The following is a 22208-nucleotide window of genomic DNA, read 5'->3' as shown; positions in this document are numbered from 1 at the left end:
TTCCACAGGGACCCACCTGTCTGAAGAAGGTCCTCTAAGTGTCAGAAGGAGGAAGGGGCCAGAAATGGGGAGGAGGAGAGGCGGCCCAGCCCCGCTCCTGCCATCTCCACCTGGCACTTTCCCACTGCAGCTGAGGAAACATTCACATGCAGTGGTCAGTTACCCAGAAACAACTTAACCATCAGCGGCTCCCAGATGTTAGGCCTGGGAAGGAAGTTGCTGATGGAATTAGGAATCTGCATTTGACCTGGAAAGTGCAAAGAACTGTCTCTAATCTGCAGCATCCACGCGGCTTCTCAAAACCCAGCAGGTTCCAGTGTTGCTCAGAATGATCTGCTCCAGCTGGGGGTGGAAGGCTGCTATTCCTGTCTTTCAACCACATCTCTCTTCTTAGAAAACAGACAAGGGGCGTCCTGGGGCTCCATCTCATTTTTGGACCTTGGGGTCTGAACACAACTGGCCGACAGCTCCACGATTAATGAGGTGGGCCGCGCTTGCCCTTCTTAGGTGAAGGCTCTGTGCTCCTCCTTCCTGCCCTGCAGCATCCGCATCAGCCTTGTGACTGAGCGGAAGGGGCTCAGGCCGCGGGCACAGTGGTTCAATCTTGAGTTCAAGTATTGTAGCCTGGCTGATTGGATGGGCTTTCAGTGATGCTCCAAGCACAGGGTTCAGGCCAGGCATAGTTTGTTCCACTTGAGAGCTTGACAAGGACGCTAGGGAGCTGTCGAGCCACTGGTTTTCAAACCGTGTTCTACTGGCAGCCGGGCCCACTCCTGCTCCTGGCTCTTCTCTCTGCTGGGCTCCCAGAAAGGTTTCTTTAATCCCCCTTCTTTAGTCCAGTGTCTCTCAAAACTGCATCGCAACCCGCTAGTGGGTCAGGAAAGCAATTTAATGGGCTGCGGCCAACATCTTGTTTGTTTAACGAAATAACTTCAGATGGAAAACAGAAGGTGGCAGTTTGTGGTAGAAAGTGTGTTGTGGCCTGAGCTCACTTTAGCTGTACATATAGGTGTGGGTGCTTGCTGATTTAAGATGCACCTTCACCAAGGAGGCCCCGAGAAGGAAGTGAGCTGCCCTGGGTCACCAGCTGGTTGTGCTCGGGCTGGGCTAGAATCACCCTGCCCTGCTCTGCCGGGTGGTGGTTGGCAAACGTCTTAACTGCTTACGTCAGTGAAGCGTTTCTTCACTGTTCTTCCAAACAGACGTCTTGGAGGCGTGAGGGGGCAGGTGGGGTCCTGTGGGCTGGGCCCAGGCTGGAGGCCTGGTGTGGAGCTGCTCCCTGCCCTCTCCAGCTTGTAAGTAAAAGACCAGACTGCAGAAGCGCGGCCTGGACTGGAGCCATCAGAAGCTGGTGGTTGGACCTCGGGCTTCGGAGTCAGGCCTAGATTTCAGTGTCAGCTCCCAGACTGCTAGGCTGGGTGACCACAGGCGAGTAAATGAATCTCTCTGAGCCTGGGTTCCCTCATCATTTAGTAGAATGATCAGACCTACTTCATAGACTGTTGTGATAAATGAGGTAATGCATCTGAAGTCTTCAGCACAGTGCCAGGCACATAAGCATTTAATAACATATTTATTCCTCATCCAGATGTGAGCAAGAAGCTGCATCCTTATGGGGTAATTATCTGGGTAGGACATGTCTATATCAGACATTTCTAGCTTTGTTTTTGTGAGATCCTGATGTGCCTGGTCGCCTCAAAAGAGCATTCCGGAGTTCTCAAAACTCTCCAAGCAATTGAAAAGTCAGTCTAAGAACTGTCTAAAGTACGTCAAAACAGAGTAGAGCTGAGATGTCCCATGTTAAACTGTTGAGGGTCCCTGTGCAGGAAACTTAGGGATCACGGGTCCTCACAGCATACCTGTGCTGTACAGTGCAGAGGTCTGGAGGTAAGCAGAGAAACCCAGGCGCTCATCTTTGTGTGTAACATATAATGGATGCTAATGGTGGGCCTGTCCAGTGGGAGGTGTGAACATTGGGACTCTGTGAAAATGAGATATTCTAAGGTAGATGGAAGCTTGGGGACCCGTCTCAGTATACAAGGAGCCACCTGTTTCGCCAAGAACTTTCTAACAGAATGAATTGTTTAATAATAGGACAAATGACTTGCAGACGGCATGACCCTCTTTTTTTTTTTTTTAAATGAGGTGCGTTTTAATTTATTTATTTATTCATTTTTGGCTGTGTTGGGTCTTCGTTTCTGTGTGAGGGCTTTCTCCAGTTGTGGCAAGCGGGGGCCACTCTTCATCGCGGTGTGTGGGCCTCTCACTATCGCGGCCTCTCCCGTTGCGGAGCACAGCCTCCAGACACGCAGGCTCAGTAGTTGTGGCTCACGGGCCTAGTTGCTCCGCGGCATGTGGGATCTTCCCAGACCAGGGCTCGAACCCCTCTCCCCTGCATTAGCAGGCAGATTCTCAACCACTGCGCCACCAGGGAAGCCCATGACCCTCTTTTCTTGGAGAACGTCAAGGAAAGGCTAGAAGTCTTGAGTCTGACATGCTTAACTGTAGACCATGCTTCAGGCAGAGACCCCTGCACATCTCTGTCATCTCTGATTCACCCACGGAGCTTCCTCGCAGCCTCACTGTGAAATCAGTCGGAGTGACAGCGTGTGCCACCCACTGGTTTTGCTGTCACAGTACAAAATCATCTGTTTAGGAGGTGGAAGAGGAAGGGGAGAGCGTTTTACTCCTGTGGCCTCCCATGAGTTTTTGTAGCATGAGAAGGTTTTCTTGCCTTCATGGTATCCCTTTCTCCTGTTAATCTGTCCTTCCACAGCATGTCTCACCCCGTATCGAGCATCTAGCTCCATGCTGATTGCTCTGAGGGAATTAAGGATGTAAGGCATGGCCTCTGCCCACCAGGAGCTCACAGTCTAGGAGGAGTGAGTGCTACACGCCTAAAGCAGTTACAGAACAACTAACTGTTGTAGGTGCAAGTTTAGGAGGAAACATGGCTTCATGGAGGAGGTAAGACGTGAGCTGGGCCTTGAAGGGTGAGGAGGATTCGGATTGATGCGGAGGCAGCGGGAGTTTACTGCCAGTCAGGGTGCAGCGTGAGGTCCAGGTCTGGAAGGGATGGTGGGTTGCTCTTCCCGTCCAGTGATGGGGGAGATCAGCTCAGTGCCTGTTCCCCCAGCTCAGTCCTCCAGTCTTAGCGTGCCAGGGCTGCTTTTTGCCTCATCCAGACAACCCCTTCCTTGGCAGCCAAGAGAATGCATTCCCTCCAAGTCTTTCGATTCATATGGAGAACCACTTCTCCTGCTGTTCATTCCACCTGGCTGCAGGCAGAGCTGCCAGTGAAGTGGAGATGCCCACAGACTTGCTGGCCTCTTACGGGGCAGCTGATGGGTGTCTTTCCCTTCCTCCCTAATTGTTTCAGACTTCTTCCCAGCAGATAATTACAAGGGCATCTGTACCTTTTGCTTTTGTAATTGCAAAACACATTTGGATGTTGGAAAGGTATTGTAGGGAAGGAAAGAAAGCCTAGTATTTTCTGGTATCACAGAAAATGTTACTTAATGCTGTGATTTAAATGTTTGGGATTAGATCCAGAACACTGCCTTCCATATCCTCCTCCTATTTGCTATCTCAGCAGATTTTGCTGAAGGGTCAAAGAGAGGATTTCCTCCCCAAACTGCCATTTGAAATACTAACTTTTGGAAAGAGGCACCATAGTGTTGTGACACTTTTGTTAGTGTTGAGACGGAGTTGAATCATCCGTATTATTTCAGTTGGATCCTAACTTCTCCCCACCGCCAAGTCACAGCACCTCGGGTGGCATTTAGTTGGAAGGTGAGTGGTGAGGGGGAAGGGCTGGGGGGCAAACCACCACACCCGTAGTCTCTGACTCTGCACATGGCCTGACTTTCGGTACCTGCCAGCCTTGGTAACCCCGTGGAGTGACCTTGCTGGTTAAAAACAAAATGCTACCTAACTGCTTCATCCAGAAGCCTGGTGTGTCTCTGCTGTGTCTGGGGGTGAAATGAGTGAGGTTTAATGGATACTGTGTGCCTGTCAAGGTGTTTGCCGTTGAAGGAAACACACAGGTGTCACGTGTGCTCCCTCAGTGTAGAGGTGAACAGTCATTTTGTTGACCTGACTTGAGGAGACCTTCGTGGGACCAGGGGGTCATCACAAAAAGACTTCAGCTTCCTTGACTGCTGAGACTCAGTGCAGCCAAGTGATTTCACGTGCATGAGCTCGTCAGGCAGCCATAGCTTTGCACAGCTGTCTCCAAAGGAAACTTGAATGGCTTCTTTGATTAGGGGGGTTACAATTTATAACATTTTCCTACATATCTCCTACTTCTCTGGCCACAGGGCAGGTATCACTTTACAGGGAAGAAAATGGCAAAGGGAAAGTGAACGCATGGTCCAGGGTGGCAGGGACTTGTGATGAAATGTCCAGAGGGCTCTTCCCCAAGGAGCCCGAGCCAAAAGCAGCCCTTTTCAGCTGGGATCTCAGGCCAGGTTCCTGCATCCAGCCTACCGACGCCCTGGGTGTGGAACTCTTAGCCCTGTTCTGAAATTAATAGATGCCAGTGCCCGCACAGTCCACCAAGCCAGAGAGGAATGAATGCAGAGTTGCCGGCCAGCAGCCGCCTCTGGTGCTCCCTCACCCCAGTCTCAGGCTTCAGTATACCTGTCTGTTTTTATCCCTCTAAGAATTATGGCCCTCTGTGAGTCTGACTCAAAATGAAAATGTATCATTCAATTTGAAATGCGACAGTGGCTAAGAAAAATGTCCATGATCACATCCATAAAGCACCGTGATAAATGCGCTGTCCAGGAAGACAAGCTCGTCCCCCAGCACCTGGCTCCCAGCCCCCCGGGAGGTGTCTTACGCCTGCGCAGTCACCTGTCTCCCTCCTCGGGGGGCTTCAGAGCAGCTTTGTGTCCTGGAGGAATTGTGAAGCAAATTCCACTTAAGCAAAACAAGCGTGTGTGTAGGGGCGGCCGGGGTGGGGGGAAGAGGGGAGCTGCTTGAATATGTAGTATTTATATCCTAGGAAAAAAACTCACCGTAACTCTTCACTCTACCTCATAGTCACATCAGAAAAACTCATTGGTGCTTTCCGAAGAGACTTCCACTCCTTCCTCAGCTTCACCCCCCTGCCCCATAGGGACTAAATAGCATAGGATTGGAGAACTGGATGGAGGCTTGAGAAATTGCTTGGTTCACCTTCCTATTTAATCATGATTAAACAGACACATAGTTACTCGCCTTGCTTTTAAAAATCCTGCCAAGAAAGAAGAATGTAGAACTTATTTTGGAGCAGAATAATTTTTTATCTCAGCTCTTCCTGCCCGTAGTTGTGGCCCTTTCTCCCCTGAGCTCTGTGCTCATTTCCGGGGACCAGGGTCTGACACAGGGTTCTTGACCACGGCTGCACATCACGGTCATGTGGAAGCGTTCCCAGAAGCCAGGAGCCGCCTCAGACTCAGAATCTGCCTTCGACAAGATTTCCCAGGTGATTTTTAGTTGCATCCTGCCCTACAGCTGTCGCCCAGAGGCAAGTGTTGGCCCCTGGTAAACCGCAGCCACTTGACTGTCTGAGGGCAGTGCCGGGACTGCCTAGATTTGCCTCTGTCCTCACCTAGCATCTCGGCTTCAGCATGGAGCCAGTGGGGAAGGCCTGTGTCTCCCTTTCCCTGCAGTAGGGCTTAGCGACCTTCAGACCCGAGGCCGCCTTGGGGTCTCAGCCTGTGTTCCCCTGAGAGACCCAGGACGTACGTGCGGGATAAAGGGAGAGGCAAATACGGGGTGTCCATGGCGGGGTGAGCGCCCTGTCACCTTTGCACTGGGAACCTATGCATGAGTATCATCTTTCTATAAATTTGCCTATTCCGGATATTCCGGATATTTCATATAAATGGAATCACACATGTGATCAACGTGTGGCCTTTTATGTCAGGTTTCTTACACTTAGGATTGTTATTATCCCTCTAAGGATACGTTAACATCAGAACGTTATTCCTTTATAATGCTTAACACTATTTTATTATAAGAATACACCACATTTTATTTTACCCATTCATCAGTTGATGGGCATTTGGATTTTTTTTTTAGTTTTTTAACATCTTTGTTAGAGTATAATTGCTTTACAATGGTGTGTCAGTTTCTGCTTTATAACAAAGTGAATCAGTTATACATATACATATGTCCCCATATCTCTTCCCTCTTGCATCTCCCTCCCTCCCACCCTTCCTATCCCACCCCTCTAGGTGGTCACAAAGCACTGAGCTGATCACCCTGTGCTATGCGGCTGCTTCCCATAGCTATCTATTTTATGTTTGGTAGTGTATATATGTCCATGCCACTCTCTCACTTTGTCCCAGCTTACCCTTCCCCCTCCCCGTATCCTCAAGTCCATTCTCTAGTAGGTCTGCATCTTTATTCCTGTCTTGCCCCTAGGTTCTTCTGACCATTTTCTTTTTTTTCTCTTTCTGACTTACTTCACTCTGTATGACAGTCTCTAGGTCCATCCACCTCACTACAAATACCTGTTTTGTTCGTTTTTATGGCTGAGTAATATTCCATTGTATATATGTGCCACATCTTCTTTATCCATTCATCTGTTGATGGACACTTAGGTTGCTTCCATGTCCTGGCTATTGTAAATAGAGCTGCAGTGAACATTTTGGTACATGACTCTTTTTGAATTATGGTTTTCTCAGGGTATACGCCCAGTAGTGGGATTGCTGGGTCGTATGGTAGTTCTATTTTTAGTTTTTTAAGGAACCTCCATACTGTTCTCCATATTAGCTGTATCCATTTACATTCCCACCAACAGTGCAAGAGGGCTCCCTTTTCTCCACACCCTCTCCAGCATTTGTTGTTTGTAGATTTGTTGATGATGGCCATTCTGACTGGTGTGAGGTGATATCTCATTGTGGTTTTGATTTGCATTTCTCTAATGATTAGTGATGTTGAGCATCCTTTCATGTGTTTGTTGGCAATCTGTATATCTTCTTTGGAGAAATGTCTATTTAGGTCTTCTGCCCACTTTTGGATTGGGTTGTTTGTTTTTTTGATATTGAGCTGCATGAGTTGCTTGTATGTTTTGGAGATTAATCCTTTGTCACTTGCTTAATTTGCAAATATTTTCTCCCATTCTGAGGGTTGTCTTTTGGTCTTCTTTATGGTTTCCTTTGCTGTGCAAAAGCTTTGAAGTTTCATTAGGTCCCATTTGTTTATTTTTGTTTTTATTTCCGTTTCTCTAGGAAGTGAGTCAAAAAGGATCTTGCTGTGATTTATGTCATAGAGTGTTCTGCCTATGTTTTCCTCTAAGAGTTTGATGGTGTCTGGCCTTACATTTAGGTCTTTAATCCATTTTGAGTTTATTTTTGTGTTTGATATTAGGGAGTGTTCTAATTTCATTCTTTTACATGTTGCTGTCCACTTTTCCCAGCACCACGTATTGAAGAGGCTGTCTTTTCTCCACTGTATATTCTTGCCTCCTTTATCAAAGATAAGGTGACCATATGTGCGTGGGTTTATCTCTAGGCTTTCTATCCTGTTCCATTGATCTATATTTCTGTTTCTGTGCCAGTACCATACTGTCTTGATTACTGTAGCTTTATAGTATAGTCTGAAGTCCGGGAGCCTGATTCCTCCAGCTCCGTTTTTCTTTCTCAAGACTGCTTTGGCTATTCGGAGTCTTTTGTGTTTCCATACAAATTGTGAAATTTTTTGTTCTACTTCTGTGAAAAATGCCAGTGGTAGTTTGATAGGTATTGCATTGAATTTGTAGATTGCTTTGGGTAGTAGAGTCATTTTCACAATGTTGATTCTTCCAATCCAAGAACATGGTATTTCTCCATCTATTTGTATCATCTTTAATTTCTTTCATCAGTGTCTTATAATTTTCTGCATACAGGTCTTTTGTCTCCGTAGGTAGGTTTATTCCTAGATATTTTATTCTTTTTGTTGCAGTGGTAAATGGGAGTGTTTTCTTAATTTCACTTTCAGATTTTTCATCATTAGTGTATAGGAATGCAAGAGATTTCTGTGCATTAATTTTGTATCCTGCTACCAAATTCATTGATTAGCTCTAGTAGTTTTCTGGTAGCATCTTTAGGATTCTCTATATATAGTATCATGTCATCTGCAGACAGTGACAGCTTTACTTCTTCTTTTCCAATTTGGATTCCTTTTATTTCTTTTTCTTCTCTGATTGCTGTGGCTAAAACTTCCAAAACTATGTTTAATAATAGTTGTGAGAGTGGGCAACCTTGTCTTTTTCCTGATCTTAGTGGAAATGGTTTCAGTTTTTCACCATTGAGGACAATGTTGGCTGTGGGTTTTTCATATATGACCTTTATTATGTTGAGGAAAGTTCCCTCTATGCCTACTTTCTGGAGGGTTTTTATCATAAATGAGTGTTGAATTTTGTCAAAAGCTTTCTCTGCATCTATTGAGATGATCATATGGTTTTTCTCCTTCAATTTGTTAATATGGTGTATCACGTTGATTGAGTTGCATATATTGAAGAATCCTTGCATTCCTGGGATAAATCCCACTTGATCATGGTGTATGATCCTTTTAATGTGCTTTTGGATTCTGTTTGCTAGTACTTTGTTGAGGATTTTTGCATCTATGTTCATCAGTGATATTGGTCTGTAATTTTCTTTCTTTGTGACATCTTTGTCTGGTTTTGGTATCAGAGTGATGGTGGCCTTGTAGAATGAGTTTGAGAGAGTTCCTCCCTCTGCTATATTTTGGAAGAGTTTGAGAAGGATAGATGTTAGCTCTTCTCTAAATGTTTGATAGAATTCGCCTGTGAAGCCATCTGGTCCTGGGCTTTTGTTTGTTGGAAGATTTTTAATCACAATTTCAATTTCAGTGCTTGTGATTGGTCTGTTCATGTTTTCTATTTCTTCCTGGTTCAGTCTTGGAAGGTTGTGCATTTCTAAGAATTTGTCCATTTGTTCCAGGTTGTCCATTTTATTGGCATAGAGTTGCTTGTAGTAATCTCTCATGATCCTTTGTATTTCTGCAGTGTCAGTTGTTACTTCTCCTTTTTCATTTCTAATTCTATTGATGTGAGTCTTCTCCTTTTTTTCTTGATAAGTCTGGCTGCTGGTTTATCAATTTTGTTTATCTTCTCAAAGAACCAGCTTTTAGTTTTATTGATTTTTGCTATCGTTTCCTTCATTTCTTTTTCATTTACTTCTGATCTGATCTTTATGATTTCTTTCCTTCTGCTAACTTTGGGGTTTTTTTGTTCTTCTTTCTCTAATTCTTTTAGGTGTAAGGTTAGGTTGTTTATTTGAGATGTTTCTTGTTTCTTAAGGTAGGCTTGTATAGCTGTAAACTTCCCTCTTAGAACTGCTTTTGCTGCATCCCATAGGTTTTGGGTTGTTGTGTGTTCATTGTCATTTGTTTCTAGGTATTTTTGATTTCCTCTTTGATTTCTTCAGTGATCTCTTGGTTATTAAGTAGTGTGTTGTTTAGCCTCCATGTGTTTGTATTTCTTACAGATTTTTTCCTGTAATTGATATCTAGTCTCATAGCGTTGTGGTCAGAAAAGATACTTGATACAATTTCAATTTTCGTAAATTTACCAAGGCTTGATTTGTGACCCAAGATATGATCTATCCTGGAGAATGTTCCATGAGCACTTGAGAAGAATGTGTATTCTGTTGTTTTTGGATGGAATGTCCTATAAATATCAATTAAGTCCATCTTGTTTAATGTATCATTTAAAGCGTGTGTTTCCTTATTTATTTTCATTTTGGATGATCTGTCCATTGGTGAAAGTGGGGTGTTAAAGTCCCCTACTATGATTGTGTTACTGTCGATTTCCCCTTTAGGCTGTTAGTATTTGCCTTATATATTGAGGTGCTCCTATGTTGGGTGCATAAGTATTTACAATTGTTATATCTTCTTCTTGGATTGATCCCTTGATCATTATGTAGTGCCCCTCTTTGTCTCTTGTAATAGTCCTTGTTTTAAAGTCTATTTTGTCTGATATGAGAATTGCTACTCCAGCTTTCTTTTGATTTCCATTTGCATGGAATATCTTTTTCCATCCCCTCACTTTCAGTCTGTATGTGTCCCTAGGTCTGAAGTGGGTCTCTTGTAGACAGCATATATACGGGTCTTGTTTTTGTATGGACATTTGGATTATTTCCACTTCTTAACAAGTATGAATAATACTGCTCTGAATATTCATGCACATAGTTTTGTATGCATGTATATTTTATTTCTCCTATTTATACCTAGAGGTAGGATTGCTGGGTAATATGATAACTCTTTACTCTTTCAAGAAACTGCCACTGTTTTCCAGCATGGCTGCACCATTCTACATTCTCACCAGCAATGGATGGGGCTTCCCATATCTATACATTCTTGCCAACACTTGTTATTGTCTGTCTTTTTTATTATAGCCATCCTAGTGGGTGTCAAGTGGCATCCCACTGTGATTTGATTTGCATTTCTCTGATGATTAATGAAGTTGAGCATCTTTCCATGTGCTTATTGGCCATTCATATATCTTCTTTGGAGAAACAGTATGCAAATCACTTGCCCGTTTTTAAATTGGGTTATTTGTCTCTTTGGTGTTGAGTTGTAGGAGTTCTTTACATATTCTAGATACTAGATCCGTATCAGATATATGACTGGCAAATATTTTCTCCCATTCTGTGGGGTGTCTTTTCACTTTCTTGATGGTGTCCTTTGAAACGTAAAAGCTTTTCATTTAGCAAGAGTCCAGTGTATCTATTTTTTCCTCTGAGATTGTTTGTCCAATCCAAGGTCACAAAGATTTACACCTATGTTTTCTTCTAAGAGTTTTATAGGTTTAGGTTTTTAATCCATTTTGGGTTAATTTATGTGTAATGTGAAGTAGAGGTCCAACCTCATCCTTTTGCATACAGATACCAGTTGTGCCAGCACCATTTGTTGAAAAGACCATATTGACTCTTGAAGTAGGCAAGATAAAGGGATATCACCCCATTTTAGGATGACAAAACAGATCCCTTAAGAGTTAAGTGATCAGATTAAATCCTCACAGATAGAAAGGGGTGGAGCCGTCATACCACATGGCCAGGGGTTAAGGATGCCTTCACTTGTGAGTCTTCTACAAAGTGCCCTCTCCTCTGACTTCGGTCTCTTGTGTTCCTTGGAAAATTTTGTCCATCCTTGATACAGTTCCAAGGAAAACTCCTGCATCCAACATCATTTATTTCTCCGCTGGTTTGTTTCTTCAAAAGGGAGAACAAGAGAAGAGTATGGTGCTTGGTGTCCATCATGAAAATTGTTTCTGCAACCCGTATCTAGAGAGACTCTGTTGGTCCTGGTTAACGGGCATCTCAGCATGGCTAAACACCTCTGCCCCACAAATGCCTGTTGGCCCGTGTGTGAGACACTGGAGGGGACCAGCACCGCCCCCCCAGCCCCCAGGGCTCACAGGCTCCTGAAGGTTCTCAAACTAGAAGAGAAGCATAACCCCTTACCTTCCATGTCGACATGACCAGGATCTTTGCCTAAGTTGAATGTCACAGGACCGTGAGGTGTGTCCAAGTACAGGTTGACCCACCTAATCCTGACCTGAAAAGCCCTGATGGATGCGTCACCTTTTTCTTAGGGGTCCTTGTGATAACCTGGCATGCCATCTTCAGGGATTCCTCTTGTGGCCTGATGTCAGAGAAGCTGTGTGACGTAGCCTCATACTCTGGTCTTACTGGAGAGACTCAGAGCTTGTCTATGCCAGCCAGCCCTCGCATGAGGAAGCCTGTCCAAGAGGAGGAAGAGAAGTGCTGCCACCCTTGCAGATCCACCCCATTGTACACACTGGTCCACTGGGGCCCTGCAGGCAGGCGTGTTCTTCTGTGGGCGTCCCCACGTGTAGATGTTAAGTACAGTATCAGGCTCCAGATGGGAACTCAGTCAAGCAAAACATCACCCCACGGCATGTGCTCCACCACACACTGTCTTGAGGCCTGAGGAGCTTGTAACGAGGAAGCACCTTTCCAGACTGGTGGGCTCTGCTGAACCCTTGCCCTGGGGCAGCTCATCCACTGTGCCTGCTCCCACTTCTTCCCAGGAGCCATCACAGGTCCTGGACTTTCCCCACACCCAGCTGTGACCGCTCTACCGGTGGGCATGCCTGCTCCCCAGCAGACCAGAGACACACAGGGTGAAGTACGCCTCTATTTCGGAGAAAACACGATATTAAAGTCTGGGACATTCAGCCAGACCCCTGGCATGCGAGTCTGAATCCAGAAAGAATGGGGCTGAGTGAGTCCTGTCTCTGAGGTCCCTACGACTCCACATAGCCCAGGGTTGGGGCCACAGTTGAGGCCTGGAATACACTTAGGATGGGAGCTCTTCTCCCACTGCTAATATGGAATAGAATGGAAGAGCACCTGGGCCCAGGGTGGGCGTAAAAGATACCCCCAGGCCATCGAGCCACAGAGATGCCTGGGAGAGGGTGTCTCCAGGGCCACCCAGCGAGGGTGGGGGGACCGGGAGGAAGCAGATTCACACTGCGGAGGTGGATGGCATTCGTGGTCCATTGTTCTTAAGGTTCCTTGGGCTAGAACTATGTGCTGTAATACACATTCCACAAATGTTTGGGGGCATTTTTGCATATCTTGATGAATGGGGTGGTGGGTAACGTGGAAAGATGCTCTGTGTCCTGTGTCCTGGGGAACTGTCCCACACACTGAGGAAGTGTCTGCCCCAGAGCCATTCCTGCCCTCCTTGAGAAACTCTGGTAGAGAGAAAAGTTTAACCCTGGGTTCCAGCCATTTTAAAGCTCAGAAAATACCAAGTTTTTAAAATGTAGTAAGTGACTGCAGGTAAAGATACCATGAATGATAGGTGCTGGGAGGTTTAAAAAAAGTATCAGAAGACGTATCCGAGCTTGGCCGAAGGAGGCATAAGTCCAGCAAAGAAGCTAGCATGTACAAAAAAATATCCACAGTACAACACGGAAAGCTTTGTGTCCCACAGGGAAACGGGAATACTTCAAATGCTATGAGAGAGAGAGGTTTCATGGTACATAAGCTCCAGGGGAAACCTTGAGTACCTGTGGTGATAATAAGCGGTCTTTCCTAACTTTTACATGGGCACAGAAAACCTCCATCCAGATGTTCCTGCCAAGTCAGAAAGTCTTGTTAAGAAATTCTACTTTTGGAAAAAGAATCACATATTCTATTTAGATTCTCTTGGAAGGTTTTCCTCTTACGGATGAGGGAGCCTTTCCTGTGAAGATTTCATTTCTTTTTTTTTTTTTTTTTTTTAATTGTGTTGGGTGTGATAATGGTATTGTGGTATGTAGGAGAATGACTTTCTTCCTTCCTTCCTTCCTTCCTTCCTTTCTTTCATTTTTGGCTGTGTTGGGTCTTCGTTTCTGGGCAAGGGCTTTCTCTAGTTGCAGCGAGCAGGGGCCGCTCTTCATCGCGGTGCGTGGGCCTCTCACTATCGCGGCCTCTCTTGTTGCGGAGCACAGGCTCCAGACGCGCAGGCTCAGTAGTTGTGGCTCACGGGCCTAGTTGCTCCGCGGCATGTGGGATCCTCCCAGACCAGGGCTCGAACCCGTGTCCCCTGCATTGGCAGGCAGATTCTCAACCACTGCGCCACCAGGGAAGCCCAAGATTTCATTTCTAAGAGCACAGAGGTCCACAGTAAAGGGAATCCACAATTGATCCTGGGTCCTTTGGTGAAGGACACATACATGCCCGGACGCTGTTGTGGTACCCCGCGAGGGGAGTGCCCACCCAAGCCCTTCTCTGTGGACGGGCTGCTTTCTGCAGCATCCTCCTCCCCCATTGGTGTCACCTTGATGCAGGCATCTGAGGAAGCCTTTTAAAGAAAAGGAGCAGGGCTTGGATGGGAAGGGAGAGTAACTTAGGTCTTTAGGAAGCGTTGCAGCTTTCCAAACCCTCCACATCTGTGAACTCACTGGCTACTGAAGTCCTGGGAGGTACTCGTGAGGTGAGTGATGTTCTCTCCACTTGCAGACGGGGAAGGTGAGGTGTCCAGTCTACGACTTGCCTAAGGTCACACTGCCAGTCAGTGTCAGAGCGGGCTTCTCTGCTCCCGTCCTCCAAGTTTTTTCTGTATTGCGGCCACATCTCCCTACTCCCTCGTCGTCTCCTGGAGCCTGTAACCTCCCTGAGTTATGGAACTGTCAGCAGTTAGTGGTTTTCAAATTAGAAGCATTGAAGGTTTTTAGCCCAGTGAAACGCTGCTCTGATTATTTCCCCAGAGGAATTGCAAACTCATAGTGAGAAACAAGACAGATGAGGACATGGCTAACTGAACTGCAGGAGGTGGAGAGTGGCCTCAGAAAGTCACGCCGAAAGTGCTGAGCCACCTTGAAGGGAGAGCCCACACCCCGCTGGGCGGGCAGGAAGGAGTGCATGACGCGGGTGAAACACGGATGGCGGGCGTGGGGAGTAAGGACACTTTTCATTCTCTTTGATTCTTGCCCAGATCCATCTTGCCCCACGTGGAAGTATCAGTAAACAGAATGGTCTATGTTTAAAACTTGGGGGCTGGTGCAGAAAGAGCCTGGAAAAAATTCAACAGCGTTTGCATGTATTAAAAACAAAATGCACGTCTAATTTGCAGCTTATCCATCCAGCTGTCTGTTCCTGGACCGCCAGTATTAGGTCGGTCAGGGCTTCGGAGTTTTCTTGACATTTCTTGTGCCTGATTGAAATCATTGAAGCAACGTTGAAGCAAATATTTGAAGCTGGGCAAATAACTTTAAGTGTTTCCATTTTTAAAGCCTCCTGGTAGAGATTTCCAGTAATTAGGTGGGTTTGGTTCACGGTCCCAAAGGGCACAGAGCAGCAGAAACGCTACCTGGGCCCGATCCCAGCACCCTCCGCACCCCCTCCTGAAGGGCACCCACACATCGTGAGCCCGCGGAGCAGGGCCATGCGCACACCTGGTCAGCTCCGAGCAGAACAGATGCTGTCATTCCCCTGTGACCTTGCATTTGTGACACACAGGACCCATTGAAAAGGTAAAGGGCATGGAAACAAAGTATATTAGTGGATGTCAGGGTCTGGGGAGAGGGGAGAACAGGGAGTGACTGATAATAGGTATCGGGTTTCGTTTGGGGGTGATGAAAATGTTCTGGAATTCAACACTGGGGATAGTTGCACGACTTTGTGAAGGTACTAAAAAACTATTGAATTGTATACTTTTAAAAAGGTACATCTTTACGGTATGTGTGTTGTATCTCAAGCTGTTATTTAAAAAAAGGTAAGGCACAAGCCATTTTATGTAGAGAAATAATAAGATGGGGAAAAAAAGCCGTTTTGTTATTTGCACCTTCTCTGAGACCCGTGGCTGTGTTAGAAGTCTTCCACCAAACCAGGCGAGTGTTTACAAAGGCAGGGAGAGGCTCTGAGCTCAGTCTGTTTTCCTTCTCGTCCCAGGAAGTGGAGATGGGTGGCCTGGGAGGGAGGGGGAACCCAAGGACCACACTGGCATGTGACTGTGGAGGGCAAGGGGAGCAGCTCTAGAAGGACCTGCTTCCAAGACAGTGTCCACCACCCGCAGTGGCCCCTGATATTCCACAGTACTCATTTCTTTGGATAAAATTTCTAAAGGATCCCTTTTAAAAGCAAATGTGCTCCGGGAGAAGGGATGCAATCCGTTTATTCTGTATTAATACTTAAGAATGAGGGAGATTGAGTAACTGGACAGTCACTCAGCAAGGCCACAGGTGATGCTAAATGGTAACACACGATCTCAAGGCAGCACCTACGTGATTTCCAAATGGGCAACGTGGACAGCATGTGGACCTGAAGACAGAGTGTGTGTGTAGCATCTCCTGATGCCTCTGAAGGGGTGAGCATCTCTTGCTGCCTCTGAGGACTCGGAAGGAGTGGGGACGGATGGGCCGAATTCACCTTCAGAGGGACTTAGACTGCAAATTCAAAGCCTCCTTAGAGTAGGATTGTGCTGCGGCAGAACAGGAGTTCCACGCAGAGGCTGTGAACGTCCCCTGAAAACTGAGATGAGAAGCGAGGAGAGTGTGCGCATCCGTGTGAAGTGAGGTAGCTTTCGGGAGAAAGGGTCAGAGCCTGCCTAGAAAATTATGTCTTTGGTCATTGAAAAGACTGCATTTGTTTAAGTAGAGATCTCCTCAGAGGCCAAGGGATAAACTTAAGGCTCTCTTAAAGGTTTCCTTCCAGAATGTACCAGAACAACACTTACTTAAAAGGTAGTGAAATTATAAGTGCTCTTTATTTCATGTGCATTGATGGACATTTTCTTTACAGTGGGTCTGCATTACTCTAATAAACAGTGGGGGTGGTGTGGAATCATAAAGTCTACTTGCGGGAGAAAAATGGCTCCTTCTAAACTATACCAACATGTGTGAACAGTGTATCTCCAGGGGTTCGAATATGGCCTCTCTTTATTTGCTAACGTATGCTTTCCTGCATTAGAAAGTTTTCAATGAGCTATATTAGTTTTAGTTTTATAAGAAGAAAACTCAAGCTGCATTCCAGGTAAGGCTTCCCCATTCCAGCAGCAGTGGAGTGGAGCTCCACGTTTTGGGGCAGAAACCCCCTGTGAGTGGTTCTGCCTCTGGTCAGCCCTCCCAGGGGAGCCTCCAATGCTTTCTTTTTCTTTCAGTCTTCCAGCCATGATTCTGTAACTTAACTACACACTGAAATTCTCAGAAGGCATCAAGGGAGAACAGAATGCCCCAGAATGTGTTTTGCTGCTCTGAGAAGGGCTCTGTGCCAAGCATATTGACCCCATGGGGCGCTGTCTGAGATCACCCATGGCCCTTGTGTGGCCGAGAGGCAGGATGTGTCCCCTGATGCACTGGTTTTCCCTCCAGGTGGGCCTACCATGACTTCTACAACCGGTATCGGGTGCTGGTCAAGAAGAAAGAGCTCACCAACACAGACAAAAAGGCCATCTGCAAGTCTGTGCTGGAGAGCCTCATTAAGGTGAGCTGGGCACGGCCCCGACTGCTGGGCTCCAGGGGAGGCTCAGCCGCGGTGCCCTGGGAATAGGGGGGTGGGGGAGGTGTTAGCTGCCTTTTTGGTCTTCATCCCTCGTATTGAAACTGTTTCTGAGATATTCATCCATTTTCCTGCGTCAGCAACTGTAAAGGAGGAGCCCCTTCACCTGCCTGGAGAATTTTCTAGCCTTTCCCCCATCACAGCTCACATAGAAAATGAAATTGTTTCTACAGCACGCTGGGGCTCATGAAGAGGCTGCCCCTGGCTACCAGCTGCTGGCCGGGATCTCTGGCTTCCCCAAAGCCTGGGGCGCCACAGCTCAGCCCGCTGGCACCAGCGCACACACCCAGGGGCTCTGATCTGGAGCCCGGGCACAGCCCGGAAGCCAGCAGAGGGGAAAATAGCTGCTCTTCTGGTAGCTTCCTCACTGCAGAGCCGGCCTCAGGCCCACCCCCAGGTGCTTGTTTTAAATAAGGCGGTGGATTTCATTTCATTTGAAACAATCTGAACGCAACAGCTGACACTTGGGACTGGAGAACTATAGCAGAGCTCTTGGGGGCCTTTAGTGAGGGGCAGATCCTTGAATATTTCTTAGTTCCAGAGTATTCAGGGATTACAGCAGAGTATGGTACTTAATGGTCTCAATAAAGGGTTAAATTATATCAAAAATCTTCCTTTAAGAAGGTAAGAGAATTATATCTAAATTTTTAAATTTCTCAGTATTGTTTTGCTAGGAAAATCTATTCATCTGGAGTATAGCTCATTGCCAGATGAGCAGCTTTTAAGGTCATATGTTATTTTGTGAAAGTGACACAGTCACCCCCAGCGTAGTCGTAACAGCTCAAGTCTGTAGCTGTAGACAGTGCAGAATACTGTACTAAATATTCCATAGAGAGCAAGAGGATGACAATCTCGTTAATTGAAGGTTGCAGTTGGTTCTTTGGACTCTGGTTAATTGAGGTTTTTGCTATGGTGTATCTGTCAGTGTTTACATTTCAACATGTCCTCTTTCAACGGGTGAGAAAAATGTGTTCAAGGTCAGCTGATTCTGGTTGACGTGGAGCGTCAGGAGTCTTCCTTCTCTGTTGGTACCAGGAGCTGGCCTCTTCATGTAATCAAGGCTCACAAGTAGCCCACTCTGCCATGGGGCTGTCTTCTCCTTTCTCCAGACTGTAGTTCCACACTTCCTCTGCCTTCCCTGGATTTCTCCAAGCTTCCAGCAGAACTGCTGCTTCCCAAACAGAGGGTACTCTGGAGGGGGCCCAGGTCAGACTGGCTGACTCAGCTTCCCCCACCCTGCTCCCCTCCAGCTAGCAGGACCGAGTGCCACTGCCCCATCCTGCTCCTGATAACGCTCAGGCCACTGACTTGTTAATGCCCAGCTTCCATGCCGACTCTGCCCTCCCGGTTTCCTCAATCCAGCACTCTCTGAGCCCATACCACGCTGTCCTGTGCTCCAGATGTGTCTCCTTTCTTTCAGAGGATGGTCTTTGCATTGACACTCTCCCCTAGTTATGAGCACTGAGCCTGACACACAGAAGTAACTCACCAAACATTTGTGGAATGAGTGAACAAGTGAATTCCCTAAAGTATGTGAATACGTGCTGTTTCCTCTGCCTGAAGTGCTTTTTCCCTCTTTTACCTGTCCGGCCAGGTTTTACTTTCCCTCTAGATTGAGCTCTAAAATGCTTTCTGGTCTTTGAAGCCTGTTCCTGGCCTCCCAGATGGAGTTAGTCACTGGCTAACACTTCTCAACTTCTGTCTTCCATTTTTGCGTTTCTCCCCTTGTATTGTAGTTAAGGGCTTGTTCTTCATTTCACCAGACTCTGAACAACTAAATGGCAAGGGTCCCACTGTCATTTGTTCCTAGCACAGTTACTGGTCATCACAGGAGCTCTGAGTTTGTGCAAGTGGCTGCATGGATGACATGAGCTTGTCCTGATGAAACCTACCACCAGTGGCTCACAGTTATTAAGCACTTAGTAGGAGTCAGACACTTTTCTAACTGCTTCACACACTTCATCTCATCCTAACATTTCCTTACAAGAAAGATACAACATGATACCCATTTCACAGCTGAGGAAAACTGAGGCACAGGCAGCTGATATAAATTGCCCAAGGCGACTCAGGAGCCCCCACAATCTAAACCACATCACCCGCTGAGTCTGATTGATTAATTAATGTCACTGTATAATTACCCTTCCTAGAGATAGAATAAGGATCAGTGCTTTAAGACTTCCCTAGAGACCTTGTATTTCCTATTTTTTTCATTTTTTCCCTTTTTTGGGGACCACACCTTCTGGTCACCAATGCTAAGTGACTTGGGACTTCAAGCAACTGAGACTTGGCAAAGCCACACGTTAGCCTAAAATGGCACATGCCAGCTCCCTGCCCTCTCCAGGAACGTGCTTAGTACGTTTTAGAGCAGAGTGATTAGAAGAGAAGCAGTGACGAAGGTGGCGTGTAGGCCAGGCAGTAGGTGCTTACCAGCCACACTCACTGGCAGGCAGCCACGGGGCAGGGGCTGCATCATGAGCTTGCTCACGAGTGATAGTCTCGTCCTGCAAGGACTGTAGGAACACCTCCATCTTTAGCCTGAATTTTTTTTTTCTTTAACTCTACAAATGTGTATTGAGTTCTTCCTATGTACTAACCTGGGGTGGTCAGTGTGACGGTTATTGAAAGAGTGTACTAGGTGGGCCCTGCCCTCCAGGACAGATGGTCATCTGGTGTGGTTATAGACATCATTGGCCATCATGCAAACCTGAACCTTCATCCTGACAGTGAAGGAGCATATTAACAAGCATCTACTGAGACCCAGAGAGCATGAGGAAATATGTATGTGAGGAGTGTGAGAAGGAGATGGTACTACAGAAGCGGCATGGTGTAGTAAGAGACCTCTGGCCTGGGAGTCCTGGGTCTTGGGTTCTATTCCTTGATATTGTCAGTGAGACCTTTGGCAAGTCACCTCAGCATTCTAGGCATCTGTAAAATAAAAGCAGTGGCTTGGGGTAGATTGCTAAGATTCCTTTCTACTCCCTCAGTCTCTGATTACTGGAGAAAGGTTCTCAAAAGATAGCCTCTGTTTGGTATGTGAAGAGTATAGTCAGTTCTCGGGGTTACAGAAAGCAGGCCCGGGGTAGAAGCTCTCAAGACACCTGGGGGAAGGGGCGTGCAGCCGTGATGGCTGTAGCAGGCAGGACCTTCAGAGAGATCCTCATGTGTAACAGTTGTGGCTCTGTGAACCAGACTGCCCTTTCCCTGGTGGTTTTTCCCAGAATAGGAAACGGAGCCTGTGTACTGTGGTTCCTGAGATGCAGCAGGCGCCCCCCCAGGCCCTAGCTCTGCTAAAGGCCCAGTAGCCAGGCTTGTCCCCCGACTGTGAGGGCTGAGCCGCCCTCCTCACTGAGGAGGAGTCTCCCCAGCAGGGCAGTGATGCAGGCAAGGCCTCGGCCGCCTCAAAGCTTCCCCGCCCAGCCCAGCCCCTGTTGCTCCCGGCGTGAGCTGAGGGCCCTGAGCGGATGCGGGGCTTCCTCCCAGCTTCACCGGCAGCCCGACCATGGAGGGGACACTCAGTGACGGTCTAGCCAGGTGCAGCGTCCCAGCTCAGCCACGGCTCAGGCAGCCTGGCTTTCCTGTGCGTGGAACCAGGTGCCTGTTAGCGGTCCAGGGCTTGGCCGTGAAGAGTGGTGACTCGGCATTATTTCAGAGCCCTTTGTCAACATGAAATGTATTCTTGTGTGTGTGTTTTCCTTAGACCTTGGCTCATTATCTCCTCCTTGTTAATGGTCTTCATGCCAAGTGAGCAAAATCAGATGAAGTTTATTTACAAAGAGTGCTCAGTTATCGTGAGTTACCTATCGAATATTCTAGCCCAGGCTCATCCACATACACGTGGCTGGGTCACCTTCCCTTATCCACCAGGGTGAGCGCAGGGAAGGGCAATTAATTTTAACCTAAATAGATGTAATTAAAGATAGTAATTATATGTCTGAAAAAACATCACAACATAGTTAGAAACCAAATAAAATGTATTTGGGGGTTATCTGCAATATATTCGTAATTTCCCACACCTGCCTCCTTTCACTTCGTTCAGGCCTTTGCTTAAATATCACCTCCAAAGAAATGCCTTCCTCGATTAGCCTATTTCAGCATCTCCATCCCGTCCTCCAGCCCTCAGTTTATTGTCTTCGTAATCTTCAGCACTGCCTGAAATGTACTGTGTGCTTGTTTGCTTGTCCGGCTGCCCTCACAGCGATGTCAGTTGCTGGCGGGCAGGGATCTTTTTCACTGCTGCATTCAGTGTCTGACCAGTAGTAGGGACAGGCTCGGGGTCTGTTAACACACTAACTCTCAGCATTTGTTTAAGGAGCAGGGGCATGTGAGACCTGGCAAGGGACTTGTGCGTCAGAGGACCTGGGGTGGTAGGGTGCTTTCCCTTGCTCCTCACGGATGGTGAACCAGCTCCCCTCCCTGCCTTGTAAAGGATCCTGACAAGTTCCAGTTCGGCCGCACCAAGATCTTCTTCCGGGCAGGCCAGGTGGCCTACCTGGAGAAGCTTCGGGCTGACAAGTTCCGGGCAGCCACCATCATGATCCAGAAAACCGTCCGGGGCTGGCTGCAGAAGGTGAAATACCGCAGGTTGAAGGCAGCTACCTTAACTCTGCAGAGGTACTGCCGAGGACACCTGGCCCGCAGGTGAGCTGAGCCGGGGCACATCTAAGGTAGCAGATTGGCGGTGAGGGTGGAGGGGCAGGGGGCTGGGACCGGCTCCGAGCTGGCTGGCCTCTCTCAGCCCCGGTAGTTAGAGTGGTTCCTGCTGGGCCCTGTCCGCATCTGGCTTTCCCCCAGCAGCTGGGCCCCTCTCTCTCCTGCCCTTCTCACCTGAGCGTGTAGGTCTAGTTCCCAGGTCTCTTGCCTCCCCTAGTCTGTCCCCATCCTAGGCTAGCACTGGCTGGTTTTCCCACAAAACCTCCATTTACCCTTTGCTTAAACTCTTAAGTAAAACAATCTTCTTTTAGAAAAAGAGACAATTTCAGCCCTTCTGTCACAGTTAACATACACTCAGCTTCGTGATTTACACCACCAATTTCAAAATCCCTTGGGAGTTTGGTAAATAGGGCTGGCAAGACCCGGGGAGGTCCCTTCTATGAGTTGTTGCACTCAGCCAGCACAGAGAGGGCGAGACTTGTCTGACCGCAAGCAGCTACCTAGGGGCAGAGCCTGAAGCCAGTTGGCTGCCCTGGCCCAGCCCAACACCAT

At 47.2% G+C, this 22208-nt stretch overlaps 1 protein-coding gene across 6 annotated transcripts in view; it reads left to right on the top strand.

Annotated features, from left to right (window-relative positions):
* Positions 1-22208, top strand: part of MYO5B (myosin VB) — a 367733-nt gene that overhangs the window by 287064 nt on the left and 58461 nt on the right. For all 6 annotated transcript variants that reach the window (XM_036823444.1, XM_036823439.1, XM_036823438.1 and 3 more), the window contains exons 18-19: positions 16820-16931; positions 21433-21644. In XM_036823444.1, the coding sequence (XP_036679339.1) occupies positions 16820-16931; positions 21433-21644 (324 nt within the window). The remainder of the gene's footprint in view (positions 1-16819; positions 16932-21432; positions 21645-22208) is intronic.

This window comes from Balaenoptera musculus, chromosome 14 (genome assembly GCF_009873245.2).
Source record: "Balaenoptera musculus isolate JJ_BM4_2016_0621 chromosome 14, mBalMus1.pri.v3, whole genome shotgun sequence".
Classification (NCBI taxonomy): Eukaryota; Metazoa; Chordata; class Mammalia; order Artiodactyla; family Balaenopteridae; genus Balaenoptera; species Balaenoptera musculus.
The sequence above is the reverse complement of the archived record's forward strand: the minus strand, read 5'-3'. Positions and strand labels throughout refer to the sequence as shown.